Source organism: Ovis aries, chromosome 20, assembly GCF_016772045.2.
Source record: "Ovis aries strain OAR_USU_Benz2616 breed Rambouillet chromosome 20, ARS-UI_Ramb_v3.0, whole genome shotgun sequence".
In the NCBI taxonomy this organism is placed as follows: domain Eukaryota; kingdom Metazoa; phylum Chordata; class Mammalia; order Artiodactyla; family Bovidae; genus Ovis; species Ovis aries.
The window spans coordinates 30,234,547-30,247,315 of NC_056073.1; the positions used below are offsets into that span (position 1 = coordinate 30,234,547).

Consider the following 12,769-nt stretch of genomic DNA (forward strand, 5'->3'; position numbering starts at 1 on the left):
GATTGGTTGGCATCATCAACTCAATGGACATGAGTTTGAGCAAACTCCCAGAGACAGTGAAGGACAGGGAAGACTGGTGAATTGCCATCCATGGGGTCACAAAGAGTCAGATATGAATGAGTGACTGAACAAGAATTGGATATCTATAGGCAAAAGAAGTAAACCTCAGCTTATATCTCATATTTTATTTAAAAATTAACTGAAAATGCTTTATAGATTTAAAATAAAACATAAAACTTTAAAACTTTTGGGGAAAAAATGTGAGAATATTTGGGGGACTTGGTGCTTGATAGAGAGATAATAGGCATAACACCAAACACACAGTCCATAAAAGACAAACTTGACTAACTGGATTTCATCAAAATGAAAAACTTTCAGTCTGCAATAGACTCTGCTGAGAAAATTTTAAAAGAGTTATAGACTGGGAGAATGTATTTGCAGATAACATATCTGACAGAGACCTCTCAAAACTCCTTTTTAAAACAACAATCAATCCAATTAGAAAATGGGCAAAAAACATGAAGGGACATTTTACCAAAGAGGATATACAAATGGGAAATAAGCACATGAAAAGATGTTCAATATCACTAGTCATTTAGGAAATATAAATAAAGACCATGATGAGATATCACTACACATCTATTATAAGAGATAAAATAACAAATTACCAGTTTAACACCTGCTAAAGGTTGGCAAGAATGCAGAGAAACTGGATTTGTCATACATTGCTTATGGGAATGTAGAATGGTAAAACCACTCTGAAAAATAGTTTGTCAGTTTCTTAAAGAACTAAACACACACCATACAACTCAGCAGTTTCACTCCTAGGCATTTATCTTGGAACAATGAAAACTTATATCCATACAAAACTGTGTACATTATTATTTATAGAAGCTTTATTCATAACAGCTCAAAACCTGAAAACAACCAAAATGTTCCTTAATAGGTGAATAGGTTAAAAACTGCTATATCTATACTATGGAACATTATTCAACAGTTAAAAAAAAAAAAAGAATGAACTATTGATACATGAAACCTCAATACATTACCTTTGCAACTTCATGTGAATTTATAAGTATTTATAATAATTTTGTGTGAATTTATAATTATTATTTCATTGGAATAATGTATTTATGGTATAACATACATACTTTGTCTTCCTCATGGACTTGGCCATGTGGCTTAGCTAGACTAATGAAATGCTAGTGGAAATGTCCAGTCTAATATATCAGAGAAGGCTTCAGCTCACAGTACTAAAGAAAGATAAAAGGCTTTTTACCTTCCAGATGGGCCCTCTCTAGAGACGTCACAAAGGCAGCTGCAAACAAGAGCTATGTTCAGGAACTTTCCAAAGGTTCTGCTCTCTAACACGGGAAAAAGATGGGTCTATCTTTAAAAAAAAAAAAAAAAAAGAAAGAAAGAAAAAATCATTTTTTTTTTAAGTCGAAATGACCCCAAACGAGATGCAATCGAAACTGTGACCCCCGTGTAATAATTTGAAAAATAAATTGAGTTAACTTTATTGCAGGCGCACCGTCCTTGTGAAAATCTTGCCCCCTTGCAAGTGAATAAAGCATCTTTTATTCAAACGATTGTCTATGAGACTTTCGACAAACAACACAAGAGATGGTTAACACAATTCCTGTCTGATGGCACCAGAGTTGGCTACACGACTTTCGAGATTCTCCCCGAGAAGTGTCCATCCTGAGTTTTGCTCCGTGGGCTCTTCCTCTGCTTTTTCTGAGCGGCTAGCGGCTCCAGGTAAAGAACCGGCCTACCGACGCAGAAGACTCAAGAGATGTGGGCTTGATCCCTAGGTCGGAAAGATTCTCCTGGAGAAGGAAATGGCAACCCACTCCAGTATTCTTGCTTGGGAAATCCCATGAACAGAGGAACCAGGTGGGCTACAGTCCGTGGGGTCGCAAAGAGTTGGACACGACTGAGCTCTCGTGCGTGCATACATACATAGCGGCTTCAGGGAGGGGGAAAGGTGCTGGGGAGGGGTACATTGATAAGCTTGGTCACTCTTTGGCAGATTGGAAAATTGCAGATCTGGAGGTGATGATCCGAGGTCATCTGATTATGGAAGAGCGGATCTTCTATGTGTAAGGGAGAGTAGAGGTGAGGCGGAAACCATCCGAATGAAAGGAAATATATGTAGCACAAACGGTGATATAATCATTGAAAGGAAAAACAGTAAGACCGCCTAGGAGGCCAGCAGAGTGGCGCAGCGGAAGCGTGCTGGGCCCATAACCCAGAGGTCGATGGATCGAAACCATCCTCTGCTAGGGAGATTTTTACATCTGTTTATTCTCGCCAGGAGTCGGACACTACTGAGCGACTGAACTGACTGATTTACGCTAAACTTTATTCCAACTTTATTCCAGGATACAAGAACAGAAACCAAGTCAATTTCTACATCTTCCATGTTTAATCAATAAAAATTCACGAGTTTGGTAATCCTCTAATTTGGGTTGTTTCCCACCTTACTTTAAAATCCCACGATTCTCCCACTAGGCAATTCCAAACTCTTCTATCTGAAGTGGCACACTACTCCGAATTGTAAAATTCCTTCCATCCCTGGTGTCCAGAAGAAGAGCGATTGGAAATATTCTTTCTGTCCAGGTGGTCTTGTACATTGTATGCTACCTCATGGAGCAAGAAGTGATAAATTCCATATTTGCTTCTGTTACATCTTCCAGTAAAGAGGTTTTTCAACTTATTACCTACTCAAGATGTTTTGATTGATTGCATTCTATTAGTAAATGCAAATATAAATTAAACCCCAAATTTGCTTATAACAGATTTGTGGTATCACTAAATATTAAAATTTCAGACTTCAATGTTTATACTTATTTGGTACAGACTAGTATAGTAGGATGATCGAATAAAGACTTTAAGCATAAACATACATTATATTGGAGGATTCTATAGAAATGCAAGTTCAAGGAGAAAGAGATCGATGAAGTGCGAAATGTCTGGACTCATTTTTGGACCGTGTGGGTTTTGAAGGGAACCCTCTCTCCGAGTTCCTTAACTTAACCTTGAAATGATCTTTCTTCAAAGAGTTGTCTTCAATCCATGCCAATTTTATTATTAGGAGTTGTTCTAGAATCTTAAAACGTTGTTTCTTAATTTCTCAGAATGTTAGTCCCCTAGTTCACCCTGGCTTAGTCTGAATATTCAGTCTCAAATTAAATCTCCCACTCTTTTGCTCCCCTCCGAAAGCTTCGACCGCACTGGGTTAGGTGAAGATCGCAAATGAAGAGAGTCTGGGTGGCTGAGCTAGCGACTAAGCCGCGTGCCTGCGGAGGCGCTCAGGTTCGCGGCTCGCAGACAGGTAATCCCTTTGGCTCAGTCCGAAGTCTCGAGACCCCTCCAGACTGCTGCAGCGCCTGTAGAAGCAGTACGAACAATCGGAGGGCCGGATTCAGTCTCCGGGGGGCGACCCTGGATGGTGGGGCTGCGTCCGGCGTTTATCATCCACGAGGCAATGACTGACCCCTACTGGCTGCAGGAACAAAAAGGCAAAGGAAAGAAGTGCGTGAATCCCCACCCAGCAACTCCCGCTTGAGTTGCTCCCGGCTGCTGGCGCCAAGAATGCAGTCTGGGCTGCACAGATCCTCGCGTCCGAGTCTCCAGTCTTGCGCTCCCGAGAGCTCCCCCACCCCGACTCACCCTGCTGGGCTCGGACTGCACTCATTATTCCGACTCCAGGGAACAGGAGGGCGCATGGATCAGGCCCGCCTCCCACAGCCTGGCCCCTTCCTGCCGGCCGCTGCGGTAATCTGGAGACTCCGCGCCTGCCCAGCTCTAGCTCTGCGTGCCTGGGTGAACTCCGGCCGCGCGCTTCCTCTCCAATCCCTCTCCGCCCGCCGCGCTCTGCAACCTGGAGAGGAGAGAACAGAGGCCCGAGCGTCCAGCTTCTGCCTCAAAATAGCCGAGCAGGCCACCCGGACCGCCGACGTGCCGTGTGTCCTCTGTTTTCGCCGGCTGCTGACTTTCGGATACCGGACCTGGAGGATGTGGAGCGCCCCGAGACCCTTGCTCTTTCCTCGTGCCGCGATGCCAACCGTCATCCGAACACTGCGCACTTCGACCGCGGCTGGGTCGTCGGGAAACCTCGGGAGCGGAAACCCTAAATCCAAGTCACCAACTCCGCTTCATTGATCCGCATGGGCAGTTACCTGAGCAAGCTGGGACTTTCGCCATCATCCCCAGCAGAAGGGCGCACAGACTTGTCGGAGAGGCCAGTGAACCGCCGGCCAACTCAGTCCCTTCATCAAGTCTACCGGATTCAGCACGTCCATCGTGCCCACCCTGCCCCTCGACACAGACCTGCGAGGAGGCCGCCGGACTGGGTTCCTACCAACCCCACCGCGTGGATGGTCAGTGAGGCTTGGAGGCGCTTTCCCATGAAGAGATGCCAGAATTCTATCATGGGGCCTCTTCCCTCAGACTGGTGGGAAGGTTACTTCAAGCGAAGTGTCTGGTCTCTGCGGCACCCCAGGGCAATATGGAGCCCAGTGACCATCAAGATCGTTCCTCCTGAGCGGACAGTGCCCCCCTCCGCTTCCCCAGAAGAGGTAATCAACTCTGCAGGGTCTTCACCCTCTGAGAGGCTCCCAGACCCCTGTGCAAAGGAAACGGTGCTGAGGGCCCTCAAAGAGTGCAAGAAGGGGAAAGTGAGGTTCAAAGAACCACTGTTTCAGGAAAGCTTTGACTGTAAGAGAAGTATTCCAGAGACCAGACCATCTGCATTTAAACCTCTGGTGAAAAAGGGAGTCCTCACTTCTTTTGTGCCCAGGCCTGGGCCTCTGAAGAGAGGCCTCAACCCTTGGAGCTCAGATCACAGCTTGAATAAAAGGCCCAGTTGTTCCTCCATGGACTCCTTGACCAGCACACACACAGGCGACTCCCTTAACTCCAAAAGAAATGCTATCGCAAGCTCTTTCAGCTCTTCTCGAGGTTTTTCGGAACCTTGGAAGAAAAGTATTCCCAGTGCATCACTCCAGATACCAGAGTGGCCAGTAAAAAAGAAAGAAAAAGGTCATCAGTCTCACCCTCCAGTCCCACTGGTATCAGACGAGTCCCCAGAAACATCTGGAAGCTCTGGACAGCAAAATCAGATTCCACTGCTTCCATCTAGCCCTGAAAACCTGCTGTCTCTCACTCCACCTCCCCAGCTTGGTCATCCAGTCCCTGAAGACCTGGTGTTAGGGAAGAAAGCTGGACTCCAATCAAACAGCAAAGCCAGAGAGAATACAACTGAGATCACCACAGACTCTGCCTCTGAGTCTAGGTCTGCTATTCAGTCTTCCCTATCTCTCACCCTGCCTTCTGCAGGCACAGCCCCAGCCCAGGGCACTGATCCTCAGTTGGAAAATTTAAATAAGTTACAGAAGTCTCCAGGTCCACCGGCCTTCCCACAACCCACTGGAGAGGTAATCAGTGCAGCCCATTCACCTTTGACAACAGCAAGCCTGCCAGCCCCATTTGGGTGCTCACAGTCAGACCCCCTTTCAGGCATCTCTTCGGACTCAAAACTCCCAGCTACTTTCATCCATCTGACCCCTGTTTCTCCCACATCACCAGTCACTGGCACCACACGGCTACCTTTGACTTCTCAGGCTGCTGCGCACCTGGACTCATCTGCTGTTGTCTCTACAGCCCCCACTATGCAAAGTACTTCATCTAGACTGATGAGCAACCCAGCTCCCCATCCTCCTGCATCTGTGCCTCCTGTTGCAGCTTCTGCTGACCACATGTCAAAACCCATTTTGGGGCTCCCACCCAATAGTGAGACTGGGACCTCCTTATACTCTAGAATTTCAGTCACAGCTGCTCCATCTTCAGCTCCGGGTACCTTAACTCCCACTTTCAGGCCTATCTTTGGCAGTGTAAGGCCACTTAAAACTATGCCCATGATAGCTCCTTTCTCTTTCAAGCAGGCCTCTCCTCCACCTACCCCTGCTTCTACCCATCTCTTCCATGGCCTGGTCAAGGCTACCTCTGTAGTCATGTCCACCACACCAGCTAGCACATCCAAAGACTCTTTTAAACCACCTTTGGATTTTGGTGTAGTGAATGTTACCAGTACCATAGGCAACACTTACTCCATCCCTTCCACTTGCCACACTTTCCTTCTTGGGGCTGCCTGTGCCTTCAAGGCCAGTTTCTCCCCAGCTGCAGGCTTCATTTTGCCACCATGCCAACGTCCTACCATCCCTACTGTACACACAGTCACTATCTTTAGCCAGGTTCTTCCCAGTGCTGTCCAAATATCCCCTACCAGGAGCACTGCCAATTTTAGGGCTAGCTCTCTGTCCGCTTCAGCCCTAGGAAACACCAACCAGCCTGCATTGTCATCCAGGATCTCCAGTTCAACCTCAGCATTCACAATTCCCTTGGGGTCAGGCCCAAGGCCACCTTTTCCACTATCCCTGGGAGCAACTCCCCAGCCTACATTTGGGATTGCATATGGGCAGAAGCAAGGAGCCCCCCAACCACCCCTTGGCCCAAGCTTCAGTAGCTCTCTCATTTTTGGAAACTCAACAGTGGCATCCTCAATCCCAGCACAAACTCTGACTCAACCATCCTTCAACAGTCCCACTCAGTCAACCTTTGGAGGTTTGGCACCATCAGCCTCCACCTTTTGCATCCCTACCAACCTCCGGCCAGATGTTAACAACACTCCAATAGTTTTTCCCTTTGGTCAGGCTAATACAAATGGTTTTGGAGTTGTTACCCCAACCAACCGTACTGGGGCTTGTGGCTCAGTGTTTGGTAGCACAGCCCCGAGACCTTTTGACTTTGGGGGATTAGTAACCCCTATGGACTGTGGTGAGACTGGGGTCAGTGTGACTGCTCCAGACATGAGTTCCAACTCCAGAGCATTCAGCACTGGAGCAGTGCCAAGTGGGACAACTAGCACCATCACACCCTTGGGTAAAGGCTGGGGCCCAAAAAACCAGGGCCTGACCAGCCAGGGCACACCTTTTGCCTTTGGGAGGGCCAACATTTCTGCAAGAAAAACTATGTTTAGGGGCCCTTCCATGGATCCTTTTGCTCAGAGCACTCCTGTCCTTGGACCAGTCAAGGCAGGCAGCAGTTTTGGCTTTGGGATGCATTCTTCACCTCCCCAGGGCTCTGTTGGAAAAGGATCTTTCAGATCGCCAGCCTCATCATTTCCCATTGGCACAAAATCAAAAACCTCAAGGAACAGGGAGCAAGGGCATTCTCGAAGGCATCATTCCCATAAGAAATAACCTGTGTTCCTTGCCATTCATACTGTGATGTGGACCTCAGTGTAGTGAATTGCCTCAGCATCTTCTAAGTCTCTATAGCAAAAATACCTGAGATCTAAGGTGAGAGCTTTGCACATTCGCCTTGTGGTCCTAATCTACATTCTAGAAGACGATGAAAGACTAAAGTATCAGTGATAATAGCAGAATGGAACTGAGTGGAACTAAATCTTTGGGACTGAACAGAGCCTTGCCTTCCCCTCCCTGCCCATTTCTTTCTGTGTCAAGGATGAGCTCAATCAGGACTCTGCCTCCTGCTTTTTTTCTGGGAACAGACATAACAGGGAGGCAACAAATACAGCCCTCTTGCAACTCTGGAAGGTGGAATAGATTCTTTCTAAATCTCAGCCTTCTTTTATTTGGCTCAAAGAAGTGGTTCCTTTATCTGATTCCCTAGGGCAACCGAGTCCTCATTTCTCTCACCTTTGTTCCTCAATTGGTTTTCAGAGACGCTTTTATTTTTTTAATTTTTATATAGTTTTGGAGAAGCTTTTAATGCAGTTGGACCTTGAATCCAACTTTTCCTTGAGGATCAGTGGTTAACCCATGAGAGTACCCGCAGGAGGACTGGGGAGAAAAAGACACAGTGGTGCAATCTTGCTTCTGCTCTTTACACCATAGGTCATAATTCCTCCAGTATGAGCCAGAAATGCTCAGTTAGGGAACCAAAGCTTACATTTCATTTTTTTCTTTTAATTTGTATAATACCTTATATAGTCACCCTTTACATTCACATCTCTCCTAGCTGGGGTAGGTAGTGCAGTAAAACTCTTGGACCTGAGGAATAAAAGAGAAAAAGTACATAACCAATGTGAGGTCTATGAGTAAGCCTCAACATATTCCTTAGCACTTATCATCCTAATGAAAAAAAAAAAGGCAAGAATGACTCCATGAATACATCTATCTCCTGCTTTATGGATACCTTGAAAGAGACATAATTGGAAAAATAAACCATCTCAAATTGGTTGATACAATAAAAGTAAATTGTTGACGTGAGTTTATGGTATAGGAGTTACTATCCAACTCACATCTATTCTGAGGCAGGGAGATACTGAGAAACTTGCCCAATCTCAACCAGTTAGTAAAGGTTAAATTTGGGACTTAAATCCTCTTGGCTCCAAATTCTGTGCTCACTTATCCCTCCCTACAGCAAATCACCAAAGTTAGAACTCTAACCCAGGTATATATGACTCTAAATATTAATGCTATTTCACCTTTTAAAGACATTCCACAATCCAGGATTGCTGTCTTATAGAGTGGGGCGGGATAAGAGAAAAAGTATGAGACCCTTTGTACTACTCTTTACATGATAATTTAGCATTTATATAGTGATGGCTATATGCCCTGTATTGTTCTTTGCACCAGACATTCAGAGGAGATGGAAACTCCTGCTTTGGAGATAATAGTTTAGCGGGTTGATTGGTCAGTAGCCAGTGATTTCAAAATAAATGACAAAGGCTAGGGGAATGTAAGCAGAAGACAGAAGTTCATCTTACCAGAGAAGTCTTTGAACTTGATTTCTGTTTTAAGGTGTGTATTCTGGGAATAAACTGGGGAAGGGTATCACAGACCAAAGTTAAAACACCTTCAGAGGATCATCCAGAAAACAGCAGATCTGTTGGGATAACTGTTCAAGGAGTCTGGCAAGCTTTGGGAGAAGCAGGGGCAGATCATAGATATGCTATAAACCACGTCCAGCGGTGTGGATAGGGTTCCAAATACAATGGAGAATCCTGGAAAGATTTTAAGTTAGGAAAAACACAAGTTTGAGTTTATATTGCTCTAGTTGCCCTGTGAGGAAGGAATCAAATGGAGACAGACTGGGGGCTGGAAATGTGTGGTAGACTGTGGAGACACCAACAAACAGACAGGGGTAATTGCCTGATTAACAATCACAATCAGAATAGTTTGAGCCAGGCCCCAAAGAACTACAGTTCACTGAGGCCAAATGTTTTTCTCTCTTTTTCTTTCCTAACTCCAAGATAGGGGAAGACTGAAATAGGAACAATGTGAAGATTTTAAAAATTAATTGTAGTTTTTGGTTGTTTCAGGTTTTTGTGTTCGTTTCTCTCCCGGCATTCCCAGCCTCCTGCCCCCAAGAATTTGAAGAAATCATTTCGTTTCATTTTTATTTAATTGGGTGAAAAGGAACAGAATAAGCATCAGGTGGCTGGTTAGCTCAGTTGGTTAGAACGTGGTGCTAGTAACGCCAAGCTCGCGGGTTTGATCCCCGTACAGGCCAACTAGCATGAGGTGATATTTTTGTTACATTTACACACAGATGAGAATTCTGGTCTCATATCCACTGGGGTGTCACAATTACTGTCTGAGAGATAAAGCTGGTTGAAATCCTTGATTTCCCCGAAGGTAGAAGTCCTGTAAAGAATCCGCCTGAAATGCTGAAGACCCAGGTTCCATCCCTGCCTGGAGAAGGGAATGGCAACCCACTCCAGTGTTTTTTCCTGGACAGTCCCAAGGACAGAGAAGCCTGGTGGGCTACAGTCCATGAGTCATGAAGAGTCAGACATGATTGAGGGACCAAGCACAACACATTGAACCCCATCTGCAGGGTGAAAGCACAGCAGTGAGTGACTAGCAAGGAAAGTAGAGTGGCTCTGGGCATGTTTTTCCACTGGATAACTAATTCTGCAAAGAAACTGAACTTCTTGTACTATATTCATCTATAAATAAACTGTGAAACCATCGTCGCTTTCTACACTTCCACATTAAGGTTTTAACTAGTTCAGCAAAGGATGAAACAAGGTTTTTTAAATGACAGGTGGAAAAAAGTATTAATATCAGCACAGCAGTAAAGAAAAGAAAAGAGAAAGTTGGACAGTAGCCCGCCAGGCTCCTCTCTCTATCGAATTATCCAGGTAGAGTGGGAAGCCATTCCCTTATCCAGGGTATTATCCCCACCCAGAGATGGAACTGCGGCTTCTCACATTGCATTGCAGTCAGATCTTTACCATCTGAACCACCAGCTAAAAACAGCTTCTTTAATCGTCTCTTTAGCAAAGAGTCAAAGGTCTGTCTAGTCAAAGCTATGGTTTTTCCAGTAGTCATGTTTGAGTGTGAGAGTTGTACTACAAAGAAAGCTGAGCATGAAAGAACTGATGCTTTTGAACTGTGGTGTTGGAGAAGACTCTTGAGAGTCCCTTGGACTGCAAGGAGATCCAACCAGTCCATCCTAAAAGAAATCAACCCTGAATATTCATTGGAAGGACTGATGCTGAAGGTGAAACTCCAGTACTTTGGCCACCTGATGTGAAGAACTGACTCACTGGAACTGACCTTGATGCTGGGAAAGATTGAAGGCAGGAGAAGTGGACGAGAGGATGAAATGGTTGGATGGCATCACTGACTCGATGGACATGAGTTTGAGCAAGCTCTGGGAGTTGATGAAGGACAGGGAAGTCTGGAGTGCTGCAGTTGATGGGGTCGCAAAGAGTTGGACACGACTGAGTGACTGAACTGAACTGAACTGAACTGAACTGAATTGTCTTTTTATAAGAGGGAAACAGCTGTCAATGGCCAAACCTGGAACACTTAGAACTACAAATAATATGGTTTGGGATTATAATCCAAACTGCAGTGTAAAATACATATTCATAAATCCATACTGATATAAATAAATGATTGAAAAATAAGTCAGTGAATACAGCAGAAAGGATACTTTTCCTTTAAGAAAGAATTCCAACCTAAGTAAGTAAATAATCCCCCGACCCACCCAAGACCCATCCATAGAGCTTACTTCCCTCCCTTCTGGAATATGGGCCATACTCAGTGACTAGCTTCTAAATAGTCCAGTGTTAGTGTTAGTTGCTCAGTTGTGTCTGACTGTTTGCGACCCCATGGACTGTAGCCTGCCAGGCTCCTCTGTCCAAAAGATTCTCCAGGCAAAAATACTGGAGTGGATTGCCGTTTCCTTCTCCAATAGTCCAGTATGAAGTAGGAAAACATAAGAACTTCAAAAGGGAGAAAAGTGGCAAATACTACCTTAAAAATGATCAAAGTTACCATCACCAATGGTAAGCCATGCTCCTATCATGTAACATCTGATGTAAAGTGATGGGACAAGTGCTTTATCTCTTTGTTCTCTCCCAAAAACCTATAACCTCAAGTTGTCACATGAAAAATATCAAACAAACCTAGACTGGAAGATAGTCAAGTATTCTATAAAAATACTTCATCCACACCAAGAAACAATCACAGACCAGGGGAGGCTGAATACAACGTGGGATCTTGGCGGTGTCAGGCGGTGTCGTGGAGGGGGCGTGGGGGAATAGGGGGTGGAGGAGAAAGGACATTATGTAAGAACAGGTGTGATATAGACAAAGTTAAGAGTTTAGTTATCAGTAAAATATCAACATTGGTTTTTTAGTTTTAACAAAGGTACCATGGTAATGTAAGAAGCTAATATTAAAGGAAACTGGGTAATGGGTATAAGGAAATTCTGTTGTCTTTGCAACTTTTTGAAAATCACTTCAAAATGAAAATTTAATTTTCAAAATTCTCATAGAAAGCAGGTCTTTTTTGCCACCACTTAAATCAGCATCAACACAAATGCCTGATTGAGAGTAGGTCTATGATAGGTAGTTGTTAAAAGCTGAAGGAATGTGATTGATGTCTTCTTTTGGTGAGGGACATGCAGAGATGTTCACGTGGTGATATGTGCAAGGTGGTGTATTCTTGTCCTGCAGAATATTCTCCTAGAGTCCCATTCCCATACTGAAATGCAAACCAGACCAATAACATTCATCTTCAACCTATAAAAGACATCTGAAATGGAGCTATATGGTTTAGGTTGAACTTGAAGCTCAGTGGGCTTCTCTCACAAAGTTTCAAACCACACCTGAAATGTTTTCTTTCCTGGCTTGACCCTAAGATATTTCCATTTGTGTCAATAAACATCTTAACCACTTCTCTTTGTTACATCTTGCCTGGCAAAACTGAGGTTATCTATCACACAGTGGCCCCTTTATAAAATCCAAGTTTTTCAGACAGAACAATGGCCAATGCAATGTTTTCTTGTGGAGCCTTCACAGAGCTCATACTTTTTTCAGGCAATATTAATCACTCCTTTTTTGAACTTGAATAATTCAGATTACATTAATGCTGGGTGGGTTTTTCCCTTTTATTTTTACTATTTTAACAAAGTTTTTAAAAGGATGGAAAGCAAAGCACTGTGAGTGAAAACATTCTACAAGAGAAATATTCAAAATTATTAGACTGGGGCGGGGGGTTGCAACCAAAGAAACTAGAAAGCCATTTTATTAGACTTGAACACCTAAGCTGGGGGTGATGTTTCTGTGGTGCAGTGGTCAGCACCTTTGCTTTATATGCATAAAGGTCCCCAGTTAAAAACTAGGCGGGAACAGCTCACTCTTCTGGTTTTTGTCACCTTACTGAAGTACAAAACTTTCCTTTGTAGTCTACTGCCCTCATGAACAGAGAAGGCAATG

The 12,769-nt window shown here is 44.4% G+C and overlaps 1 protein-coding gene and 2 non-coding genes across 3 annotated transcripts; all 3 read left to right on the forward strand.

Moving 5' to 3' along the window:
* The first annotated feature begins 2,216 nt into the window (after positions 1-2,216).
* Positions 2,217-2,288, forward strand: TRNAM-CAU (transfer RNA methionine (anticodon CAU)). Its single transcript has one exon. It is a non-coding gene; the product is annotated as a tRNA-Met (tRNA).
* Positions 2,289-4,175: 1,887 nt separating this feature from the next.
* POM121L2 (POM121 transmembrane nucleoporin like 2) lies at positions 4,176-7,268 on the forward strand. Its single transcript, XM_004019056.5, has one exon. It carries the CDS (start codon positions 4,176-4,178, stop codon positions 7,266-7,268), a length of 3,093 nt encoding a protein of 1,030 aa, XP_004019105.3.
* A 2,204-nt stretch (positions 7,269-9,472) lies between these two features.
* On the forward strand, positions 9,473-9,546 carry TRNAT-AGU (transfer RNA threonine (anticodon AGU)). Its single transcript has one exon. It is a non-coding gene; the product is annotated as a tRNA-Thr (tRNA).
* The last annotated feature ends 3,223 nt before the right edge of the window (positions 9,547-12,769 follow it).